Source organism: Ictalurus punctatus, chromosome 11 (genome assembly GCF_001660625.3).
Source record: "Ictalurus punctatus breed USDA103 chromosome 11, Coco_2.0, whole genome shotgun sequence".
In the NCBI taxonomy this organism is placed as follows: Eukaryota; Metazoa; Chordata; class Actinopteri; order Siluriformes; family Ictaluridae; genus Ictalurus; species Ictalurus punctatus.
The window spans coordinates 5,496,948-5,521,104 of record NC_030426.2 but is presented as its reverse complement, the minus strand read 5'-3'; the positions used below and the strand labels follow the sequence as shown (position 1 = coordinate 5,521,104).

General features: G+C 38.6%; 3 protein-coding genes across 5 annotated transcripts; 2 read left to right on the top strand and 1 right to left on the bottom strand.

Moving 5' to 3' along the window:
- Positions 1–97: 97 nt before the first annotated feature.
- hmga1b (high mobility group AT-hook 1b) lies at positions 98–4,028 on the bottom strand. 3 transcript variants are annotated; one of them, XM_017479832.3, is made up of 5 exons: positions 3,867–4,028; positions 3,195–3,297; positions 2,830–2,907; positions 1,636–1,686; positions 98–1,507 (listed from the first exon to the last, which is right to left on the bottom strand). In XM_017479832.3, the coding sequence occupies exons 2-5, from the start codon at positions 3,282–3,284 to the stop codon at positions 1,445–1,447; spliced, it is 282 nt and encodes a 93-aa protein (XP_017335321.1). In that variant the 5' UTR covers positions 3,285–3,297; positions 3,867–4,028; the 3' UTR covers positions 98–1,444. The 3 variants fall into 3 exon arrangements, with proteins under 3 accessions (XP_017335321.1, XP_017335322.1, XP_017335320.1); XM_017479833.1 differs by lacking the exon at positions 3,867–4,028 and adding an exon at positions 3,691–3,860; XM_017479831.1 differs by lacking the exon at positions 3,867–4,028 and having other exon boundaries at positions 3,195–3,860.
- Positions 4,029–11,996: 7,968 nt separating this feature from the next.
- tusc2a (tumor suppressor 2, mitochondrial calcium regulator a) lies at positions 11,997–17,051 on the top strand. Its single transcript, XM_017480014.3, has 4 exons — positions 11,997–12,184; positions 15,050–15,254; positions 16,189–16,309; positions 16,483–17,051. Exons 2-4 carry the CDS (start codon positions 15,109–15,111, stop codon positions 16,546–16,548), a joined length of 333 nt encoding a protein of 110 aa, XP_017335503.1. The 5' UTR covers positions 11,997–12,184; positions 15,050–15,108; the 3' UTR covers positions 16,549–17,051.
- A 2,670-nt stretch (positions 17,052–19,721) lies between these two features.
- Positions 19,722–23,270, top strand: hyal2a (hyaluronidase 2a). Its single transcript, XM_017480013.3, has 4 exons — positions 19,722–19,968; positions 20,438–21,416; positions 21,954–22,043; positions 22,236–23,270. Exons 2-4 carry the CDS (start codon positions 20,484–20,486, stop codon positions 22,617–22,619), a joined length of 1,407 nt encoding a protein of 468 aa, XP_017335502.1. The 5' UTR covers positions 19,722–19,968; positions 20,438–20,483; the 3' UTR covers positions 22,620–23,270.
- Positions 23,271–24,157: the final 887 nt, after the last annotated feature.

Genomic DNA, 24,157 nt, shown 5'->3' with positions numbered 1-24,157 from the left:
GTATCTGTGTATACGAGAAACTCACAACACACTGGAATCCCAATCGCACAGGCGTATCAAACCTCTCCCTTCCAAAGAAAACAAGACGACTCAGAAATGAGAAAGTATACTTTATTAACAACACAACATGCTACACAGATACAACTGAATTCTCAATTAAACGTGAAATAAATAGGTATTTGCGGCATCAACAAACGTGGTATAAGCCTAAAAGAGCTTGTAGACAATTCCTCAGCTGCGTTAAAAATAGGTACAGAGCAAAGGTTGTTTTCCACAGAAATGATGAACACCTTCTATACAGAAGTTATCAGTGATATCTGAACACTACTTGGTCGGTCGCCTGTACTGTAATTCCTGAGGTGGCTGATGCATATTGTTGCTATGGTTCAGAGAATGTGGACAGATGGGATGGGTGATGCAGAGTAAAAAGCTATTCCGACTATTCTAAAGTAATCCAAATGACAGTCTCATGTCATCTGATCGGACAATATATGCAAACCTGTTACAAGCACAAGCCACGGTACTGAGGTATAGCTGCTCAAGTGTGCATTATTTCACAGGTGTTCTCTGTAAACTCCCAGAAGTATTCGGGTGGATCCTTAAATGTACAACTGTAAAGAAGTATCTTCTTTTGTTTAATGCTGACCAGAGATAAAGACTTGTCTGCCCGTGTGTACTTTTCTTTGACCTAGAAAAGTTACCTGTTGGTAAAAGTTACATAAAAAAGAGGCAAGACTGTCAATAAAAAGAAACGAAATGATGTATGAGGAACAGTCCACAATAAATTAGTCACAAGTGTGTTAAAATTGCTACTGGAATGTACTTGCAATGAGAATCAGACACATCTATATCAGCTACTCAACTATTACACCAGAGTGAGAAAGACTGAAAATTGTGTATTCAAATTCATCTAAATGTTTATCTGTTTATCTTGCAAAATACACTCACCTAGCCTTCACACATCAACATGTATAATAAAGGCAATCTAATAAGATAAAATCTAGTCAGTGCAGGGGGTGTTTTTATAAAAAAAAAAAAATTTAAAAAATAAAATAAAATAAAAAAATTCAGCTGCAGTTAAGCAGAAAGCCCTACACTAAAACTATAGGACCACTACACAACACAGTCAGAACAGATTTCTTCTTCTAATTCTATATGCCCCCTGACCTTCCACGTCACAAAGTACATAAAAAGCAAACCGAAACAAAAAAATAGAAAAGCACCAAGTAAGCACCATTAATGGACTAAACACTTATATGCAGCCTAATTCACAGATTCTAAAATTATTCCACTTTTTTCTTTTTAACATGTAACTGATTGTTATAGACATGATAATTATGTCAGTCCCACAGAGGTGGCTGAGCGGACGACATCCTGTTGTTAGAGGCTGTAGATTAGTGGTGCCAGGCTGTGTCATTATGAGGTAGTGCCGAGGACGAGGTAGTTACTGTTCCTCATCTTCATCCTCCTCTTCTTCCTCAGAGGACTCCTGGGATGCCTCCTTTTCCTTTGCATATAGCACACAAAACAGGTCAGCTTAAATATTCCATCATCTCATTTGGACAACTTTTTGACAGCCAGTGTTACAAAGATTGGATTCCATTTTGAACACAGTTCGCATTTTAGCTCCATTACCTCCTTCTTGGGCTTCCCCTTTAACTTCTTTTCTGAAGATGATCCCGCTTTCTATGGAGAAACATATCTTTAGTTCTAAATAGCAGGGGTTTTTGTCTAGTTAGAACAGATGGGCTGTGTATTAAAATTTGGCCATGAATTTTTATTGGCTTAGTATATGCTGAAAATGCTTTTAAAAAAATAAATAAATAAAAATTGATGAAAAAATATACACACACATGTATAGCATTATGTTGCATTTACTTATCTGGTAGATGCCTTTATTCAAAACAACTTAGAAGTGAGGTAAAATACAGGCCAGAATACAACTGAAGGTGCTTCCTTGCTTCTTCACAAGCACATAAAACGCAGAACATATATTGTACTTTAAAGTGCACCTATTATGGTTTTTCAAATATTACCTTTCATGTAGTGTTATAGAGCCGGTTGTTTATTTAAGAACGTCTGCAAAGTGTCAAAAATCAAAGGACAAACAGAGTTATTGACTCCCAAAAGAAGGAACCGATTCTGAACAGCTAAAGAGTCGTTAGTAATTCCAGACTTACTTCCTGTACTAACCTACTTAGGTTTGTAACAAAAAGCCCCGCCTCTGGTCTTCACTGGCTGAGCTGAAAGTTGTTATGGTAGTGGGAGTTTCCTTTTCGACACGCTGACAGCGGTAGACCAATCACAACACTGGGACATCTGACCAATCAGAGCAAAGTATGCTCTCTGAAAGGAGGAGTTTCGAATGAATCCTTAGGAACGGATCATTGAACGAGTCGTTTTTGACACTGGGGGAAAACAAAGGTAATGCTGCAGTTTAAATTATGAGCACATGAAAGTGTTTTTTGACCTTGGATGCATGTAAATCTATTGTATGAGACCTTAAATAAAATTAGGCACGTTTCAAAACCATAATAGGTGCGCTTTTATCCGTGTTTGTTAGAAATCCTGCTAGAGTGTGTGTTATCAGCAGGGAGCAGCAGGGGGCGCCATCACCAAGCTGCAAAACAGGTGGAAAGGGCAGCGAGTTCATCCAGAGCGGTGACGTATGGACCATAGACTGACAGCGATTATAGCTCAGAGTTAGCACTGAGCCCTCCACAACAGGCCTGAAAATCAGCCTTCAACAGTAAACACATGGAAAAGTGTGTGCGCGCGCGCGTGTTTATGTAAACATTAAGCACCGAAATGAATAAACTGCGCGCTCACTTTCTTGGAAGGTCCTTTATTTTTGCTGCCCTTTGGCCGCCCTCTCGGCCTTTTCGGAACCGGAGATCCACTGGACTCCTAAAAACGGCAAAACAAGATATTTACTTTTTTTTTTTTTTTTTTAAAAAAAAAAAAAGCGAAACGAAAAGCCGTGTTATAATTGAATTCGTTATTTCGCTTATCTAGCTATGTACAGGACACAGCAGTGTACACACGGGCCTGTTTCCTTCCCCTAGGCAAGTTTATGGACCTGTTAGCTCCTGAAGGACTGGTACTCACTACAAGTCAAGGAGGAAACTTAATAAAGGAGATGTAGCAGCGGAGTTAGCCTAGCTTAGCCGAGCAGCTAATAACCTAGCGGTTACCTTCGGATGTTTTCTCGGTCTTCCACGTCCCCTCTTCTCCACTCCGTCCTTTTCCTTCACAGAAATAGTCTGCTTCTCGGAATCACTCATTTTCCAGCGTCACCTGGTCGGGAAAAAAAAAACCCAAAACAAAACAGGCAGCACACACAGCTTTACCTTCTTCCTTTATCTCCAAACGGCGTCTAACAAGTATTGTTGATTAATCACACTGCACATCAACACGATATTAATCCGCCCGTGTGTGCTGGAGCGAGGGACATTAATCGTTTATTAGGCGCCATTTATTATTATTTTTTTTGTCCACGTTACTTTTAAAATGGCGTGAAATAAGTGCAGAGGTTTCCTACGAGTGTTTATGTTTGAGAGCAGACGCGGCTGAGTGCTCGGCTAATGTAGCTAATCCCGGATACAGAGCATGCAAACGTTGATTAAAACCGTAGTGAACAGAGCGCCGTCGCTTCAAAACAACTAAATAAAGCACGAAGCGTTCACTTACACACACCCGCTCGAGCTTTCGGATTTCTAGGCGAACCAAATACAAATATGAGCGGTGTGTATTGTATCTCGGAGTAGCCCCACCTCCAGCGCACAATGTCTCCTGATTGAATTAAAGGACAATGGCCATTCGGTGTAGCTACCGCTAAAACTTGTCTAACCCCGTAAATAACTTACCGCATGCGTAAATGGAGGAAATCCGCTGTGTATTTGCTGCCTGGGGCGAATTTTTTTTTTTTTTTTTTTTTTTTTTTTTTTAAGAAGCGCGTGCGTACGGCGAATAAGCGCTATTACAATAATAAACCAATCGCGCGCCAGCAGGAGTCTCAGGCTGAGAGACTATAAAGGGGCGGGGCTTCCAGCGCAAGCGCGCCAGCAGGAGTCTCAGGCTGGAGAGACTATAAAGGGACGGGGCTTCCAGCGCGCGCCTATATTACTCATGCTACTTATTTATAATAACACTAGTGTTCTGCGGAGCATAAGGTGGCTGTAATACTGCTCTACTGTGTGCTTAATTGATGCAGCACAACATTGATTGCAGAAATAAAAGAGAATTGCATTTTTTTAAATAAAAAAAAAAACAGTATGATAACTTTACAACCATTAAAATAATTGTAGATGCTTACAACTTCACATTTTATAACATTAAATGACATATTACAGGTGCAACTGGTAAAAAATAGAATATTGTGGAAAAGTTTATTTTTTTCTGTAATTTAATTCGAAAAGTAGAATTTTTATATATTCTAGATTCATTACACACAAAGTGAACTATTTAAAGCCTTTTTTTTTCTAATCTTTTTTTGTTCCAGCCTTCACATGGTCAAACTTTGACGTTTTTACTATTTACAGTTCTGAAAACTGTAAATAGTAAAAACTAGAATTTCAGCTTTTATTTTCTGGTATTTATATGTAGATCTGTTCAACAACGTAGCACGTTTTGTATCAGGCCACCCGATTTGTAGTCAAGCAAAAATATTGGAACATATGACTGACGGGTGTTTCTTGTTACCCAGATGTGTCCTGTTGGATTGATTATTTAAATTATATCTCTGAACATTTCCTCTTTGGTTTAGTCTTCAGTTTCACAGCTGAAGACTGCATTTGTTGTTTAAAAGGATAAGCCAATATGAAGATTAGAGAGCTGTCTATGAGAGAAAAGCAAGCCATTTTGAGGTTGACAAAAGCGAGAAAATAACCAATGGAGCATAACCAATACAACAATTATGAATGTCCTGAAAAATAAAGAAACCAGTGGTGTACTGAGCAACAGACACTGAATGGCTCAGCCAAGGAAAAAAACAACAGCTGATGACAGAAACATTGTGAGTGCTGTGGGGAAAAAAAAAAAAAAAAAACAAGCCAAATTCAACAGTCAGTGACATCACCAACAACCTCCACAGGGCAGGGGTGAAGGTGTCACAATCATCTGTTCCAAGAAGACGTTGAGAGCAGAAATATAGAGGCCATACCACAAGATGCAAACCACTCATGAGCAGTTACTATCAGAAAGCCAGATTGGAATTCACAAAGAAATACAGAGATGAGCCACAAAAGTTCTGGAACCAAGATTAACCTCCAGCAAAGTGATGGAAAGGCCAAAGTGTGGAGAAAGAAAGGATCTGCACATGATCCCAAACATTCAAGCTTATCTGTGAAAGGTAGAGGTGGAGGTAGTGTCATGGGTTGGGCTTGCATGTCTTCTGGAACAGGCTCCATTGATCTTTATTAATGATATAACTCATGATGGTAACAGAAGAATAAATTCAGATGTTTACAGGAACATTTTTTTGTCTGCCAGTTTACATATAAATGCATCCAAATGAATTGGGAGGAACTTCATCATGCAGCAAGACAACGATACAAAACACACTGCCAACTAAACAAAAGACTTTATCAGGGGGGAAAATTGGAATGTTTTAGATTTCCCAAGTTAATCACCAGACCTTGACCCAATTGAGAAGAATTTCACAATCTGAAAAGGAGACGGAAGGGAGAACTGACGGAAGGGAGAACTTAGTGTAGCTGACTTAAGTGCCACCATTCATGGCATTTAAACAAGAGCCTCATTGTCTGCTCTTCACTTGACTGATCACGGTTCATGTTAACATGGATTGGGAAATAACTACTGCTAATTCAGTCAGTTCTGTTCAGTTGACTAAATGTGTTAGACTAAAATGTGTTAGCCATTTTAGTGTCTGGTTTAGACACGGTTTTGGTCTTCACACTGGCAGTAAACAACACGTACCAGATAACTAATTTTGACATACTATTTGTGCTCTGGAATATGGTTTGGGATGCAGCCATTGTCAGGACGGCAGACGAAGCAAACTTTAAGAACTTTATCCATGCATTGATGCAGAGACAGCGAGAGACAGCTCACTCAAATATCCATGTTAAAGCTGCTGGAGAATAAAGTGTCAAACACTCAATCATCTGAATTAATTAATAATAATGATCATTCCTTAGTGAATAATTCCTTAATTCCTATTAATGATAATAGTGCTTTTCTAGACACTCAAAGTGCTTTACATTGTATGGGGGTGAGGGGAGGGGGCGAAACTCTCCTCAAACCATCCACCTAGATGATGCAATGGCAACCATAGTGCACCAGAACACCCACCACACACCAGCTATTGGTAGAGAGGAGAGGAGAGTGATGTAGCCAGTTCAGGGATGGAGATCATTTAGGGCAGGGGTTCCTGAACTTTTCCAGGGCAAGGCCCCCCAGATGGCATTAACATTTGACCGAGGCCCCCCTTTTGCAAGATGTCTTTAAAACACATTAAAAATACAGACTTCTGAATATGTCCCCCTTTTTTTTTTTATTAATAATTACATCTTACATCTTTACATTACATTACATTAGGAATTGATTGTGTGTGTGTGTGTGTGTGTGTGTGTGGTTGTCTGAGCGTGAGAAAGAGAAAACATACTAGTGGAAGGGATGAGCACACCAAATTGTTGAGGGCCCCCGGGTGCCCCCTGGCAGCCCCCAAGGGGGCCGCAGCCCCCCACTTTGTAAACCACTGATTTAGGGTGCCATGATAGATAAGGGCCAATGGGTGAATTTTGCCAGGACAACAGGGTTATACCTCTAATCTTTACAAGAAGTGTCCTGGGATTTTTCATGACCACAGAGAGTTAGGACCCTGGTTTAATGTCTCATATGAAAGACGGTGCTATACTGGGGCATTACGACCCACACCACAGAGTGAGCACCACCTCCTTGCCTCACTAATACTACTTCCAGCAGCAACCTTATTTTCCCCAAGAGATCTCCCATCCAGGTACTGGCCAGGCTCAACCATGCTTAGCTTCAGTGGGAACACCAGAGGTTGTTTTTTTTTTGACAATAATTCTCTGAACACCAGAGTTTTATCACAAACAACAACAAAAAAACAACTCCCAGACAAATCTGGAGAAGGTTGTCTATAATTTAAACTTTGACAATGACCAAAAAATTGTATTTCAAGAAAAAAAAAGGCCAGAAACATGCCCACCCCACCCCCAAAGATAATGAGCAGTAGTGTCCTAAACACTACACTTGAAGGCCCAAGCATGAAGTCTGGGTCTTTAGTTATGTATTTGGTAAATCTGACTTATTAACAAAAATGTTTCAGAAAGCAACCATTGCATTTAAGCCTGCTTTGTTTATTCTCAGTTTAATCTATTTGAGCTGCATATTAAATTGCTGTGGATAAGACTGAAGATTTCAATGGTGTTATCATTTATTAATATAGTCAAACCCAAAGCCCAGGTCAGCTGAGTTTCTGAGTAGAAACACTTCTGCTTAAAGGACAAGGGCATGGGCTCAAAATAATTTTATACAAGACCCGAGATATTGTTGTATTGTTGTGCCCAAGCGAACAAGTTGGACAAAAGCTAACCAAAGAACTGCGCAATAATATAAAATGAGAAACCGAATTTTCTCAATAATTCTATTTAGTTTGAATTTTATTGAAATTGTTCTATATTTATGTAACTAGTTATTTGTACCTTTGTTTAGAATGTTTGTAATCAATTTATGTTGATCTTTGAGCTGCTGTTATGTGTGCTATATGTGTTGCAATATAAGAAATGAATAAATATACATTAATACTAACAAAACTGGCATGTCAAAGATGTTTAAGTGTGAACTGTGATCGCACATTTTTTTTCCCACACAATTATTTACATGTAGGGGAAGTTTATTGTAGCCAGTCCACCTACTGGCATGTTTTTGGCAGGTAAGAGGAAACACTACACAGACAGTAACCTGAGCTCAGGATTAGGGATCCTGGAGCTGAGGCAACAACGCTACCTGTTACACCACCATGTCACCTGCTGCTATTTTTTGCTAATAACAGTTTGCCTCCATCCATAAATTGAGATTATTAAATACCACATGCCATTTCTTTGGTTATGAGATTTTTTTTAATTTTTTTTTTTTTTTTACTTTGGTCCAATTATCTTCTTAGTCATTTCTTATTCCCATCTGCTGTCTCTGTCTCCCCACTCATACTGCACTATATACAGTAGTGCTTGAAAGTTTGTGAATTGTAGTTTGTTTGAAAGTTTGTGTGTAGAATTTTCTATATTTCTGCATAAATAAGCCCTAAAACATCACACAAGACAAATTTCACCTCACCCAAGTCCTCAAAGTAGATAAAGAGAACCCAGTTAAACAAATGAAACAAAAATATTTTACTTAGTCACTTATTTATTGAGGAAAATAATCCAATATTACATATCTGTGAGTGGCAAATGTATATGAACCTACGCTTTCAGTATCTGGTGTGACCCCCTTGTGCAAAAATAACTCCAACTAATTGTTTCCAGTAAATGTTGATCCTTCCTGCACATTGGCTTGGAGGAATTTTGGACCATTCCTCAGCAGGGGCAGACTGGCAACAAAAAGCAGCCAGGGAATTTGCTGTCAAGCGGCCTCGATTTGATACACCACATTCAAACTGACACAGCATGTTTCTCGATCAACGAGTCATTAATAAAAAATAAAAAAAACACGATCTGTTCATTTGTATTGTTTGTGTTAAGCTAATATGTAAAACGATTAACCAATTTTTTTTTAAAGGTTTTCCTCCACATCTTTGTGTGTACAGTAGGCAACAATTCAAAGTTGAATTAATGTAATGATCACCTGACACCAAATTTGATTTAATAGCCTGCTTTTATTATCAGAATTATTAAAAAGACCGGCCCTCACAAGACCGGCCCACCGGGAAAATTCCCAAACTTCCCAATGGCCAGTCCACACCTGTTCCTCAGTACAGAACAGCTTCAACTCTGGGATGTTGGTGGGTTTCCTCATATGAACTGGTTGCTTCAGGTCCTTCCACAACATTTCTATTGCATTAAGGTCAGGACTTGGCCATTGACTTGGCCATTCCAAAACATTGACTTTATTCTTCTTTAACCATTCTTCGTTAGAATGTCTTGTGTGATTAGGGTTGCTACATAACCCACTTTCTCTGGAGATTCAGTTCACATTTTCCTTTAGAATTCAGTGGTTTAATTCAGAATTCATTGTTCCATCGATGATTGCAAGTCGTCCTGGCCCAGATGCAGCAAAACAGGCCCAAACCATGATACTACCACCACCATGTCTCACAGATGTGAAAGTTTTTATGCTAGAATGCAGTGTTTTCTTTTCTCCAAACATAATGCCTCTCATTTAAACCAGAAAGTTCTATTTTGGTCTCATCTGTCCACAAAACATTTTTCCAATAACCTTCTGGCTTGTCCACATGATCTTTAGCAAATTGTAGATGGGCAACAATGTTCTTTTTGGAGAGCAGTGGCTTTCTCCTTGCAATCTTGCCATGCACACTATTGTTGTTGTGCTCTCTGATGGTGGTCTCATGAACATTAACATTAGCCAATGTGAGAGAGGTCTTCTAAGCAACTAAAATTACCCTCGGTTCCTTTGTGACCTTGCAGACTATTATGTGTCTTTTTCAGAGCATCAACAACTCTTTTTCTGAGCTTCTCAGAAATCTTCTTTAATTGTGCCATGATACACTTCCACAAACGTGTTGTAAAAATCAGACTTTAATAGATCCCTGTTCACATACTTTTGCCACTCACAGATATGTAATACTGGATAGTTTTCCTCAATAAATAAATGACCAAGTATAATATTTTTGTCTCATTTGTTTAATTGGGTTATCTTTGTGTACTTTTAGGATTTTTGTGAAAATCTGATGATGTTTTAGTTCATATTTATGCAGAAATATAGAGAATTCTAAAGGGTTCACAAACTTTCAAGCACTGCTGTACTTGGTAATGGATGTGGTTATTTGTTATACAGATGGAAGCTTGAAATGAAACAATGAAATATGGTAATAAAATTTCCTGTCATACGCTGAAAAAAAGAAAGTAAGTATTTAAATTTATAGGAATATATAAATAATGATACATCATAATTGAAACAAAATGTAAAGTATAAATGTGTACTATGGTTTAGCCTATCATCATATTTTGTGTATTTTTCTATGCAAAGCACTCACTCATATATATGCTGTTATGGTGTTATATATTTGCCAAATTCCTGTGTCCATGAGGGAATTTTTTTCATTTTCTGAAAGTACATAAACTTCATGCTGCCGAAAATGCTATTTTTTAAAATTCTTTTAAAGTGTAAATCAATTTAGTGTTCACTGAAAACTTCTGAATCCGGGCCTTTATGATTCCACAGTTATTTTTGTGACATGACTTGTTCTCTCCACATCTTTTTAATGTCCTTAGAACCATGTCCTCAGACGCATGTAGTAAGTTATTTAGTTAAAAAGTATGTAATAATTAAGGCCTTGTACGGTTTCCTATTCAGCCATAAACAGAAGGCATGTGGTGCTGTATTACTGGTAAATGATGACTCAGGTTACCTTCACTCAACTTCTACACTGCTGACCAACAAAGATGATGACCACATGATGTTTTTGTTAGGGCTGCTACAATGATATATGAAAATAAAACATGACTAATGTGCTAAACCAATAAAAATAGCAGATGTTTCAAATCTCATCTCACCTCGCACTGTTCAAATCTCTGTCGTGAATCAACGTGTGCTTTAGAGTGGCACACACACACACACACACACACAGAGAGAGAGAGAGAGAGAGAGAGAGAGAGAGAGAGAGAGAGAGAGAGAGAGAGAGAGAGAGAGAGAGAGAGAGAGAGACAGACAGACAGACAGACAGACAGACAGACAGACAGACAGACAGAGCTCCATGATTACTAAGATTTTCAGCTTGCTACCTGGGATGTTGTGTCCTACTATTCTAAATTGTGTTCTTGATGTTTGCACTACTGAGCAAACACTAACATGAAATACACTGTTCTTCACATGTCAGAACATTTTCAAATGATTTTAAACAATAATGACCTTGTTAGAACATAATATTAATGTTAATATTTGCTTAGATTGATATAATAATAATTATCAATAATAATCAACTATAATTAGGCAAGAAGCATAAACGGATTCGAAAACACAACCCATAAAACACAAGTTATATTGAATGTTAACTTATCTTTGGATCTGCTGAGCCTCAGCACTCAGTCTGAGGTAAATTTCAGTACATCTCTTTCTGTGAGTTTATTACAGGCTGCTCGAATTTGTCTGACAGAATCAGTCACTAAGCAGATAACACTGCAAACTAGTCCATTGGTTCCCAAAGTGGGATCCGGGGACCTCCAGGGGTCAATAAAGCGTAATCAGGGAGCCAGTGCTCAGTTGTTGTTTTTTTGTTTGTTTGTTTGTTTGTTTTCAAGTATTTTATTACAGTGGTAGAAATCATAACCCACTATCCCTGTTTAAAAACAAAAAACAAAAAAATAATAGAAACTCATCGAATTTGTAATGGTTTTAATGGTTATAATGGGAATTGTATCGGTTTTAATGGAAACTCTAAACTCTAATGGTAATTTGTTGCCTTCTATTAGTGGCATGATATGTCTAGTGGATACAATTAAGGACCAATAATGATAATGGTAATGCTTTTAATGTTTAGCTGATGGTTTGGAATCGTATTTGTTGTGGAAACCATTAGAATTTCTTCAATGGTTTCTATGGGGGTTTTATTTTCAGCGGGGACTCTCCAAAAAAAAGGTTCTATGGCTTCAAATAATTGTTGTGCACATTTTAGCATTAGATTATATTTGTATAGTTGGATGATGTTAATAAAGCTGTACTGGTCTGTGAAACTGATTTGAGAAGCCCTGATGTAGTCTGTTCTGTCCCTGCTCTTCCCACCAGTCCAATAGATGGTGGTGTTTTACTGCTGATTTACCAGCCGCCATGATACACCAAAGAAGAGAAGGAAGAAGACAAACTGGTCCCCAGAACACAGCAGTGGGTGGCGGTAATGCACGTATAGTTGTTTACAAACCGCTGTTAAAAACGAACAGAAGGAGAAAAGCGAGGAAGACGGACACAAGACGAGTCTTTAGTGTAAACATGACCGTGGCTAAAAGCTAACGATGACATGACTACAGTACGTATGACACCGACTAATGAGTTTGGTTATTAATATGCCAAGAACAACCTTGCATCAAACAACAAAGTGTTGTGTGTTGTCTTGCAGCTAGTTATTTAACCAGCTGTTCTATTGACATTTTTTTTTTATTTCTATTAACGAGGTCCTGTTGAAATAGCGGCAGGTAGCTATGGTTGCCTAGCTACCTCACAGTTATACAGTCGGACTACACTCCACTAGGAAATGTAGTAGGCTAGTTTGAGGATTTTAGTGTGGCTAAAGTAAACAAGGTCCTCCAGAAAATAGGTCATGTTCATTTGAGATTACTGCTCTGAAGTAAGGCTCTCAATATATATATATATATATATATATATATATATAATATATATATATATATATATATATATATATATATATATATATATATATAATGTATATATGTATATGTATATATGTATGTGTGTGTGTGTGTGTGTGTGTATGTATATATATGTATGTGTGTGTATTTATTTATTTATTTATTTATTTATTTATTTATTTATTTATTTATTTTTAAGCCGCTCAAATATTTTTATGTCCTTACTATCAGGTGTCAGTCAGCAAAACTAACAGCTCTTTCTAACAAGAGAGTATGAGGAACAACAACAAAAAAAAATAAAGTTTGCTGTTCAGGTAGAAAATCAGATGGATGTAGAGTTGGTTTGTGGGGGAATTTGTTGTTTATATGTGTAATTAGGCTTGGAGTGAAGTAAATAATAAATAAATAAGCTGAATAGATCTCAGGGCTAACTGTAGTAGGCTGCTGTTTATCTGAGGAGGTCAGAGGTGTACTTTGCCTTGCTTGTGTTCTCTGCTCACATTTAACACACCGCAGAAGCTACTACTCTCATTTAGTTTAGTCTGATTTAGCATTTGAAAATATTTATTGTATACTCTTGTGGTTATGCAAGTTACTGTCGTCGTCCCCCGCAAGCTTTGTAGGCCATGGTATTTTCACGAGTTTTGAAGTCTTCACTTATTGATTCAGCTATGTTTTCTTGTCGGATTAAAACAATGGAACTGGGATAAGAATAAGAGGCTGAAAAACCCTAAACCCACATGTAGAGTTGAATTATCCTAATTCCATGTCTGTGGATTTGCCATTTACAGAAAGAAAAAGAAAAAAAAAAAGGGTACAATTATCTAAACCAATCCAGGCTAGGCTGCATAACAAGCATACACTGTGAAATTTAAAAGCCTGAACAGTCTGAACACTGAGCATCTGCAGAAAGGACAGACAACCTGGAGTTTTTGATTTTGTTTTGGAAACGATGACATAACTAATTATTTCATGCACATACTAAAAATATATCATTGAATATTATATGTAATGCAATAGGGCGCACGGTGGATTAGTAGTTAGCACGTTCGCCTCACACCTCCAGGGTCGGGTTTTCGATTCCCACCGTGGCCCTGTGTGTGTGGAGTTTGCATGTTCTCCCCGTGCTGTGGGGGTTTCCTCCGGGTACTCCGGTTTCCTCCCCCAGTCCAAACACATGCATGGTAGGCTGATTGGCGTGTCCAAAGTGTCCGTAGTGTATGAATAGGTGTGTGAATGTGTGTGTGATTGTGCCCTGCGATGGATTGGCACCCTGTCCAGGGTGTACCCGGCCTTGTACCCCATACTCCCTGGGATAGGTTCCCCCATGACCCTGAAGGAAGGATAAGCGGTATAGAAGATGGATGGGATGAATGTAATATAATAAATATATACGTAGCCAAAGCAACAAGTGCGGAAGACGACATGATAGATGGCTGGTTTGAATGTTTCCAAATTCAGCATCTTAACTATATTAATACTCATTATGCTTTAATTTCACAATTTCACCTCGTTGCATATTTAAAAAGCAGTGAAGGTGTGTTAAATGTACTTCTTTTTTAGAGATTTATTGATTTCCTAGAGAGACAGTGTTTTCCTAGTGAAAATTGCAATTGCATGAAATTGTTTTGCATGGTCTTTCACAGTGATGTTTGTTCTACTGGAAATCTACCGGAAATCGTAGACCATCCGAATACTTTTGGGATACTCATTTCAACATACTACGATTTGAGACACACTAATTCTGATCTCAGATACTGTTTAGGACTGACAGTAGGTGAATTGAGATGCAGTGAGTGTGTCACGTTGAAGATGTGAGGTTTTATGTGACGTGCAACTGATAAAAGGGATTGTTAGTAAGACAACCGAAGTTAGGGATTACCAGTAAGACAACTAAAATCTGAATCTTTTGGTTGTCCAGTGCAAAAAAAGCACAAGAAGTTTCCTCGGTGTAGTCAGGTTTAGATGAAGCTTGTTATTTCCCAGAGCAGTTTCAGAAAGTAATTTGTCATGGCAACTGGACAAGATTTCATCTAATCTTTGTATCTGGAACTTTTGTGAAGTTATGTTATCTGGCTAACTTGCAAACTCTGGTTTGTGGAAGCACATCATTAGTTACTTAAAAATTACCTTATGTTAACAGTACCTGAGGTGTGTTCGAGCAGTAAAACCATGTTATTGTACAGGTTAAGGTATTCAGGACTGTCTTATAAGAATCAGTGTGTTAGATTGTAGGCTGTAGTACTGAATATCCTCTAGTAAATATTGCCAGTCGTTCTAGTATACTGCGGCCTGCACTGTTAGATTATGTCACTTCCTGGGACCATGCTGTTTGAGATTATAATAAGAACCTGCTGTTGTGGTTTCTACTGCTAATTAAAGAGAACTCGAGGAACCACTGTGGTGCTTTGAAGCCATACCACAAGCACAAACCTCAAGCAGAAGGGTAATCAGATTTTTCTTTGTAGTTAAACCACATGTGCTTTTTCTTTTTTTTTTTTCTTTTCTTTTTTCTTCTTCTCCAGGCTTGAGCTACAGAGAACTGTACCTGTCCGTCCCATTTAATAATGAACTTTCATTAAAGATGGGAGGCAGTGGATCCAAAGCTAAAGGAGTCTGGCCCTTCACTGGCTCAGGGGCCAATGGAGACTCTCCTGAGGTCAATGATCAGTCTTTATCCCGGATGTGTAGCTACAAAAATGCAACCCCGTTTATCTTTACAAGGAGGAGGTAAATAGTAATTAATTCACCATGAATTACAACTAGAACTGATTGAAATACTTTGATTTACTTTCTTTGCTCTTTGTGTTGATTCTTTTTTTAAATAATAATATTAATGCTTTTCCAGAATTGCTTGATTTATGGATATATATTATACACTCAGCAAAAAAAGAAATGTCCCTTTTTCAGGAGACTGTATTTAAAAGATAATTTTGTAAAATCCAAATAAGCTTTAAAGATCTTTATTGGAAAGGGTTTAAACAATGTTTTTCATGCTTGTTCAATGAATCATATACAATTATTGCACATGCACCTGTGGAACAGTCCTTAAGACACAAACAGTTTACAGGCGCTAGGTGATTAAGGTCACAGTTATAATAAGTTCGGAGTTATAATAAGAGACCTTTCTACTGACTCTGAAAAACACCAGGAGAAAGATGTCTAGGGTTCCTGCTCACCTGCGTGGACATGCCATAGACCTGCTGCAGGGAGGCATGAGGACTGCAGATGTGTTCAGAGCAATAAACTGCAATGTCGGTAATGTAAGACGACTAAGACGGTGCTACAGGGAGCGGAAAATTACATGTAACCGTGTGTGTCCATGCAGACATGATGGAGAACTTGTAAATGTCTTGGTGGAAGAGTGGAGTAACGTCTCACAGCAAGACCTGACCAATCTGGTGCAGTCCATGAGGATGAGATGCACTGTAATACTTAAAGCATCTGGACTACACACCACATACTGACTGTTACTTTTAATATTGAGCAAAATTGACATTTTGCTAAAAAGCATTAATTCCCCGTATGTATGGGGACTTTTTGGACACCCTGTAGCTCTCAAACATCAAGCTGTAGGTGTCTTATTTCGTCAAATATGAGGTCATGTTTTACTCAGACTGTTAAGAAAGATGTGTCTTCACTAGTTGCTGCTGTGTGCTTGCAGCTCTCTGTATTACGATGAGGATGGAGATCTGGCTCATGAGTTCTACGAAGAGACAGTGGTGACTAAAAATGGGCGAAAGAAAGCTAAGTTGAAGAGGATCCACAAGAATCTCATACCTCAGGTATGAGTAGTGTTGAAATCGATGATCATTGGTTGTTTTCTATTAATTGAATTGGTATCTTTTCATTATTCAAATTTATGTTTGTCAGTGTTCTGATGTTATCCTCCTTACATCTGCTATGTCTGCATCTCTCATGGAAAAAAAAAAAACTCTCTTGCATTTCTTATTTCCAGGGGATTGTGAAACTGGATCATCCACGAATCCATGTCGACTTCCCGGTCATTATTTGTGAAATATAAAAACACAGACGTGAGACTAGGAGATGTTTCACCAATCAAACCTCTCTATTACAATCCTATCTTTGCTGATGGGCTTTAGTGGCGCTCAGTATCATAAATGTTTCTCTTGGAGTGTGAGCGAGACTGCCCTCATGTGGCTGGAGGGACTTGCAGCAGCTTTTCTGTCTACAGAGGAAACCTCTCGATGTAAAATTTGAACAGCAGGCTGAATTGGAGGACTGTTTGTTCCCTTTGTGTACTGCTAGTCAGTAAATCTATTCCTGTAAATGAAGGAGTGAATACAGAATACTGAAATGAAGGGGTTTCGGGGTTTATATTTTTGCTGATTGAGCATGGCATGTCTTTTTTGTTGTTGTTGTTGTTGTTGTTGTGTATATAAATGTTCTGATTTCTGTCTGCTTCCGTTCATTGTATTTAAGCCCAAACCTTCACTGATAATTATTTGATGTACAGTAATTTATGAAAATTAAGACACTTTAATAAAAATAAACTGGTATCAATTGTGCAAATGTACTGTGTGTGTGTGTGTGTGTGTGTGTGTGTGTGTGTGTGTGTGTGTGTCATAAAATAGATTACTAATTTATTATTTTCACAAATGCTCTCAAGCACTGCTTCATGAATGTCAGTTTACAAAAGAATTTATAATACAGTGATAGTCATCATTTTGTAATATGTAATATAGTGTTACTTTTCAATTTAATGAAACATAGTAGTCATGTGCATGATGCACATTTGGGATTTGAAAGGTTGGTCATTGTTTGTGGTAATGGCAATGGAAGTCATTTACATAACACAAGCCTTGGTGAAAGACATGGTGTTTGCAGTCTTTATTCTGGCAAGATGGAATGTGGGAGGAAAAGCTAGAGGTTACGTTCTTTGTTAGGATCTCTGCCCTGTGCTTTGAAGCTCGCTGCTTGGGGGCTGTCCAGTGGCTTCTGCTTTATAGTCGTGGCAATAGATGCATTATCATGGGACATTCCATTGGGAACAACTGCTCGGCCTTGGCTTAAATAAGAGGGGGAGGGAAGGTTGCCTGAAACGATTGCATAGGGGCCCCTTCTGCATGCACTGGGATATCTGGAAGCCTTAGAGATGTTCCTCCCTCCCTTCCTGCGGACATGCTCAAAAGTCAGCCACACTGATAACGAAGCCACTTGAAAAAGTATGAATGTAAGGGTAAACCAGATGAGAGTGAGGAAAGCTGAAAGTCATGTTCGCATGTGGGGTTGTTGATTGTGTGTGTGTGTGTGTGAAGAACATCATGATAGGCACATTGTATTGGGTGTTGACTAAGGTTTTTAAAACATTTTTTAGCAATCACCAAGGTTAGTCCTAGCTAAACCTAATCTTTGCCTGGAAACTGGCTTGTAATGATTATAGTCACCAGCGAACTATTTATTCTAGCATTTTCACAACAATACTTTTTTTCTTTGGAAATGGTGGAATTATATAAAGAATGTACTTTTTACACACTTTTAATTGATTTGTTTTTAAAAAAGAAGGGCATGGCACGGGATGTATAAGAATGGGTGGATATGCATTCAAGCAATGGGTGTGTATGTGTGTGTGCAGTTTTTTCTCATTTTCAGTTATTTCCTTGACGGGCCTGTTCTGAGTCAGCAGTGATGTAAAGCCCCGAGGCAGGGAGAATGTCGAGAGGAAGGAAGCTTCTCTCTCTCTCTCTCTCTCTCTCTCTCTCTCTCTGTGTGTGTGTGTGTGTGTGTGTGTGTGTGTGTGTCTCTCTCTCTCTCTCTCTCTCTCTCTCTCTCTCTCTCTCTCTCTCTGTCTCTCTCTCTCTCTCTCTCTCTCTCTCTCTCTCTCTCTCTCTCTGTGTGTGAGTGTGTGTGTGTCTCTCTCTCTCACACACACACACAAAGAGGCCACATACAGAATCAGCAGAAATGAAGAGAAAAAGCGGAACAGGATCTGGGAAGGTTTCTGTTGGACAGGAACACAGCTAAGTGTAGGAACATGTTGGGCCAACAATGTTCTCATGTCCTACCTGTCATATTCTCCCACGAGGCTCTCGACTTCCACTCACATCCTGTCTTCAAAAGAAAGACTCTTAGGAAAGTGGGGCTTCTCAACAATAAACATTCATTGCTTTGTATCAAATTCAATTGATATATTTTTAAACACACTAAATGTTGTCAATCAGTTTTAACATTCATTTAAGTGACCATAATATAGGATTTCTTTCCTTATAAACAAATAAAAGCAAGAATAAATACCTGGGTGTGGTTGTGGTACTGTAGTCTAGAGAGGGTTTCTAAAACATTTTGCAGTCAGAGACCCATTTAACTGTAAACTATAATTAATGAACTCCCTTAGTACATTTTTAAAACATACAAAATCCAACTCTTCAAATATTAGTCTCATTATATTTATGTGCGCAGTAATGTTTTGATTATTTATTGGAGCTTTTCGATTCTGCTCTATGAAATAATTTCCATCAACAGAACACATTCGGTCCTAGTGTATAGGCCAAATTGTTTATGAGTCAACTCATTCGATTCAAGTAAGCAGTCAACTTTGATATTCAATATAAAAACTTTGATAATGGTTGGTTGCACAACAAAAACAAACAACCAAACAAACAACCCTATTTCTAGAAGCACTCATTAAAAGGGATCAGAGTTGTTATACCTATAAATCATGTAAACTCGAATATAATGACAATTTTAATAAAAATAAAAAAAAATTAGAAAATGGAAACTCTCTGGCTCCAGTAAATAGCCAGTTTACATATTATACACTTTCAAATAATGTAAAACCCCAAGAGTAGAGGTGGGTGCTTATATTTTATTTAATACAAATAAAAGGTATAGAGTGCATTCACCATTCTGAACTCATCTCTTTCCCCAATTTATTATTGATTTATTGCTCTGACTGAGTGGTTAAAAAAATAAATAAATAAATAAATAAAAAAAGGCCTATAGGCCTATATATATTTTTTTTAATGTTCAATTCTAATTCATATTATTGACATAACATATGTATGATTTTGTTTAATTTTACATACTATTCTACTTCAACCTTATACACTGCCGTAAAAAAGAAAAGAAAAAAATACAGCAAATTAATGCGATTTATAATAGGTGGTAAAGGGTTGTAAAGGACACGCCCACTACGGATCATGTAGCGTAGCAACCACACAACCCCGCCCCTTATTCTTCCTCAATGAAAGCGCAGCCGGGCGTTTTGTGTGTGAGTGTGTGAGTGAGTGTGAGTGTGTGTGTGTCCACTATAAAACTTCAAGCAAAGTCGTCCAGGTGATAAAAAGCCAGTACGATATGCGGCTGTGATTTGAAGCAGTGTGCTGTGAGACGGGGGTTCAGTGATAGGGAGTTCTGCGAGGTGTACAGCACTTAACAGAGGGCGTCATTTAACTGGGAATGGTTGCTCCTTTTGATGTAAACGGTAAGTTGTGTTACTTTTCAGAGGCTTGTTTCTTCTGTTTCTTTGTTTTCAAGACGTTTTCAGGTTTTAATCAAAATGTCTCTGTCACTTACACTGTGAAATCCACGAGATCCGAATAAACTACACGTTATCTGTAGTGAAAATACTGTTAAAGGTGACTTTAATTTACAGACGCTATTGAGTCTCGACCTACTATCTATCTGTCTGTCTATCTATCTGTCTGTCTATCTATCTGTCTGTCTATCTATCTGTCTGTCTGTCTATCTGTCTATCTGTCTCTGTCTGTCTATCTGTCTGTCTATCTATCTATCTATCTATCTGACTGTCTGTCTGTATGTCTCTAGCTATCTGTCTGTGTGTCTATCTATTTTTACTTTCTCGTTGAAATAGAAATATTTCATCAGTTATAAAGTATACAAGAGGAACGTTTTTCAGCTAAAATGTAACTCCTTATCATTCATTTAAACAGACGTTAACAGAAACAAATCTGTTGCTGTGAAAGGAGCACAGAAGGCATGGCTAACTGGTTTTTGTCTAAATGGAAACTCTGGTTACTAGTTCCACTAGTGTTGGACTCTTTTACTGATGCCCAAAACCTGAAACCCACACGATGGCCTCTGTACAAGGGTAAGCCTTTATTGCTAGCCTGGAATGCTCCCACTGAGGATTGCCGGCCACGCCACAATGTTAATTTTCAGCTGGACCAGTTCCACATTGTGGCTTCACCCAATGAAGGTTTCACCAAACAGAACCTCACCATTTTCTACAAGGACCGTCTAGGCCTGTACCCATATTTTAATTCTGATAACAGTCCAGAGAATGGTGGCCTTCCTCAAATTGCCAGCCTGACCCAGCACCTTGAAAAGATGCCTCAAGACATAGAGAGATACATTCCTAACTCAGCAGCAAAGGGCCTGGCCGTCATTGACTGGGAGGAGTGGCGCCCCCTTTGGATTCGGAACTGGGATACCAAGAACGTCTACAGAAACCAGTCGCGGCTCTTGGTGTCCAAAAAGAACCCAACGTGGGATCAGGGCCATGTGAATAAAGTGGCCCAGCAGGAGTTTGAGATGTCAGGACGCACTTTTATGCTCAAGTCCCTGCAGTTGGCCAAAAGTCTGCGTCCAAACCAGCTGTGGGGATTCTACCTGTTCCCTGACTGCTACAACCATGATTACCTCAAAAGCCTGGAGAGCTACACGGGCCGCTGTCCAGACCCGGAGATAGCAAGGAATGACCAGCTGAGGTGGCTGTGGACGGACAGCACGGCTCTTTTTCCATCCGTGTACATAGGTTCAGTGCTGCGTTCAACTGCGTTTGCTTGCCAGTTTGTTCGCAACAGGGTGAAAGAGGGCATGAGAGTGGCATCTCTGGGCTCTGACCTGGCACGTCCAGTGTTTGTGTACGTCCGTCCCACGTACATCGATGAGCTGGCACTACTTACAGAGGTGAGGTTGTCAGATAATTGATGCATGTTATATTTTAGGCTAGACGGAGATACTACCATTTTTACTTAATGGATCATAACAAATGTAACAGTCTGTTTAGAACTGATAATACTCCTTTACAGTACCTTAGTCTTAGTTGCGTACGCTTCGTTGTATGTGATTTTGCCATGTCTCCATATTTTTTTCCATTAGTATTTAAACTTCTGTGTAAATTTCCACAAAGCTTCGCTTGCTACCTAACCTTAAACTTTCCCCCTTATCTCTACCAGCAGTCTTTTCCTGCTCAACGAATTATGCTTAGATTTGTGTACTCAAGTCTGCACGCAGGAAGGGAGGTGGTCACATTTTTCATGACCACCTCCCATTGTACCAGCCCTCGGGTTATTTCCTTACTAAAATAAGAGAGGACGTGCAAAATTGTAGTTAAAGAAAATAGTTATCAAAAATAAAATTAAAACAAAACTAGCAAAAACACCATTGATTGGTCCTTGCAAATATTTGACCTAATCAGTGATTGGCCCTTGTTTCTCTCCACAGACTGACTTGATCTCCACCATTGGAGAAAGTGTGGCACTGGGTGCTGCTGGCATTATACTCTGGGGCGATGCCAGTTATGCAAGCAGCAGTGTAAGCATTTGCATATTATATTGAAAATATCTCACTTAAATCACAAAGAAGTAAATACTATTTCTGAAGTATCTGTCTAGCATAGCATACATATGTCTGTTCTGCCATATTATTGTTTGTACGTATTATTTGGCCTAAGCAATCTTTTTCTGCATGTATTGTTTCTTTTATCTGTGCCTCCTCTCTCTCTAGGTCAGCTGTAGCAGTCTGGCTGAGTATGTCCAGGGACCACTGGGCCGTTACCTTCTCAATGTTTCCAGTGCAGCTGAACAGTGTAGTCACACAGTGTGCGGCTCCCGTGGCCGATGTACGCGCAGACAACCTGACGCAGATTCGTACTTGCACCTGGACCCTCAGAGCCACAGTATTGTGGAGCGGGGGAAACGCCTGTTTGTCGAAGGGCACATGAGGCCTGAGGAGCTAAAACGCATGAGGGAGGATTTTATCTGTCAGTGTTTTAGGGGCTATCAAGGGTATAACTGTAAGCTGCTGGATCCCAAGTATGACAAGGGGAACAAACTGCATGTATCGTGGAGCTGCTGTCTTATCTTTTTGCTGCTCGTGTTACTGAACTGAGACCTGTGGAATACTGGACACTCATACAGACTGCTGTGGACATTTATACATTTCTTGTGAGACAAGTGAAGCATTTGTTTTTGTAATTTTGTAGAACGCAACCTCGTTGTACAGTTTCTAATGCTACTTTCAGATTGCTAAACAGATTTTTATTATAATTTAATTTGTTTAATATAAATATTCAAGGGTGTTCAGGGGAGTTCAGCAAAATGTCTGGGAAATCTGATAGTTGGTTGACAAGTGCTGCCTTGTACAAATGTCAACCTGAAGATTTATGGCAGCTTGTATGATATGAAATTTGTTACATGTGTAGAAAGTTATGCGTGTCCCCCCGTGTGCACACAGCGCTGATATGAACACAGGAAAATTGATCCAAATAAGCACTTTTGTTTATTGTCATAAATAACGGATTCACGACTGACATCAGAGACTAGTAAACGTGTTTTGTCTGTAAGGGGTAATTTAAATTAATTTTAATTTAAATGAATTATTCTTGATATTATGTTGTGAAATAATGGCACTATCACTAAATGACTACTACTAAGACCTTTTGTTTGCTGTCATATACACCTGATTCACACAACTTTTCTAGGTTTACATTCGCTATCGCTTTTTAAATAAATACACAGCGTGCTGTGAGTCACTTAGTGATCTAAGACTATCTAATTTACTTTCCCCATTGTGTCTCTGAAAATTTCATTGGTTGGATGTTTGAGTATGTGTAAATATGCCAAGGCAGTGGAAAGGGAAGAGGGAACATTTGATTATGTATGTGTTACATATTACACCATTTTTTTTCAAATAACTTTTTATATAGACGTCAAGTGGACACTAGATGAAGGACCACTACTTGTCTCAGTTAGAAACCGTGTGAATTGAATAAATCCTTACAACAAATTAACAGCATAGTCATTATAGTCTATGTGGCAGTAAGGTTCCTGAGTTAACATTCCGTTACAATGCAGTGGAGTGAATCATAAAGGAAGCACATACTGCATCTGTAACACTTGCTTTTGCAAAGGGGCCACTGTCTGCATTTTGCCAGCCCACAATTACAGGCTTGCACATGCCAAGCAGTTCTATTTGTGTCCTCTAGTTCATTGGGGGTTTCCAATCTAGGGAATTTAGTGAGTTGTTGCAGGAAAACACAAATGCATTAACAATACTTTTTGTTAATACAACCCCCAACTATCACAAAAAGTGTTTCGCCTTCATTAAGCACTTTTACATATAATTACTGTCAAGTCTGTGTTAATATGATACAACACTTCTAAAGTTTATTATTGTAAATGGTTTTGTAAGACGGGGTGAAACTGGAAACACATCCGGTAGTGATCTTTCAGCTGAACGGTAAAAGTCGACCCATAGGCTGTACTGATAAGAGCTTTGTTCCAAAAACACAACAGAATGTAATTGCACACCGGAGTCAATTTGTGGATATCAACTGGAAAAATGTTTGGCTTGTGCCTAATCGTTATTTTATAACAAACATGATTAAATGATTAGACTTATTCATAGAATATAAACAACTGCTAAAC

Coding starts and splice junctions, on each gene's coding strand:
- hmga1b (XM_017479832.3), bottom strand. CDS start 3,284: ATGAGTGATTCCGAGAAGCAGACTATTTCTGTGAAGGAAAAGGACGGA. Junction 2,908..3,194: donor GACCGAGAAAACATCCGAAG/GTAACCGCTAGG, acceptor TGCCGTTTTTAG/GAGTCCAGTGGATCTCCGGT. Junction 1,687..2,829: donor ATAAAGGACCTTCCAAGAAA/GTGAGCGCGCAG, acceptor GTTTCTCCATAG/AAAGCGGGATCATCTTCAGA.
- tusc2a (XM_017480014.3), top strand. CDS start 15,109: ATGGGAGGCAGTGGATCCAAAGCTAAAGGAGTCTGGCCCTTCACTGGC. Junction 15,255..16,188: donor TTTATCTTTACAAGGAGGAG/GTAAATAGTAAT, acceptor GTGTGCTTGCAG/CTCTCTGTATTACGATGAGG. Junction 16,310..16,482: donor ACAAGAATCTCATACCTCAG/GTATGAGTAGTG, acceptor TCTTATTTCCAG/GGGATTGTGAAACTGGATCA.
- hyal2a (XM_017480013.3), top strand. CDS start 20,484: ATGGCTAACTGGTTTTTGTCTAAATGGAAACTCTGGTTACTAGTTCCA. Junction 21,417..21,953: donor AGCTGGCACTACTTACAGAG/GTGAGGTTGTCA, acceptor TTCTCTCCACAG/ACTGACTTGATCTCCACCAT. Junction 22,044..22,235: donor CCAGTTATGCAAGCAGCAGT/GTAAGCATTTGC, acceptor CTCTCTCTCTAG/GTCAGCTGTAGCAGTCTGGC.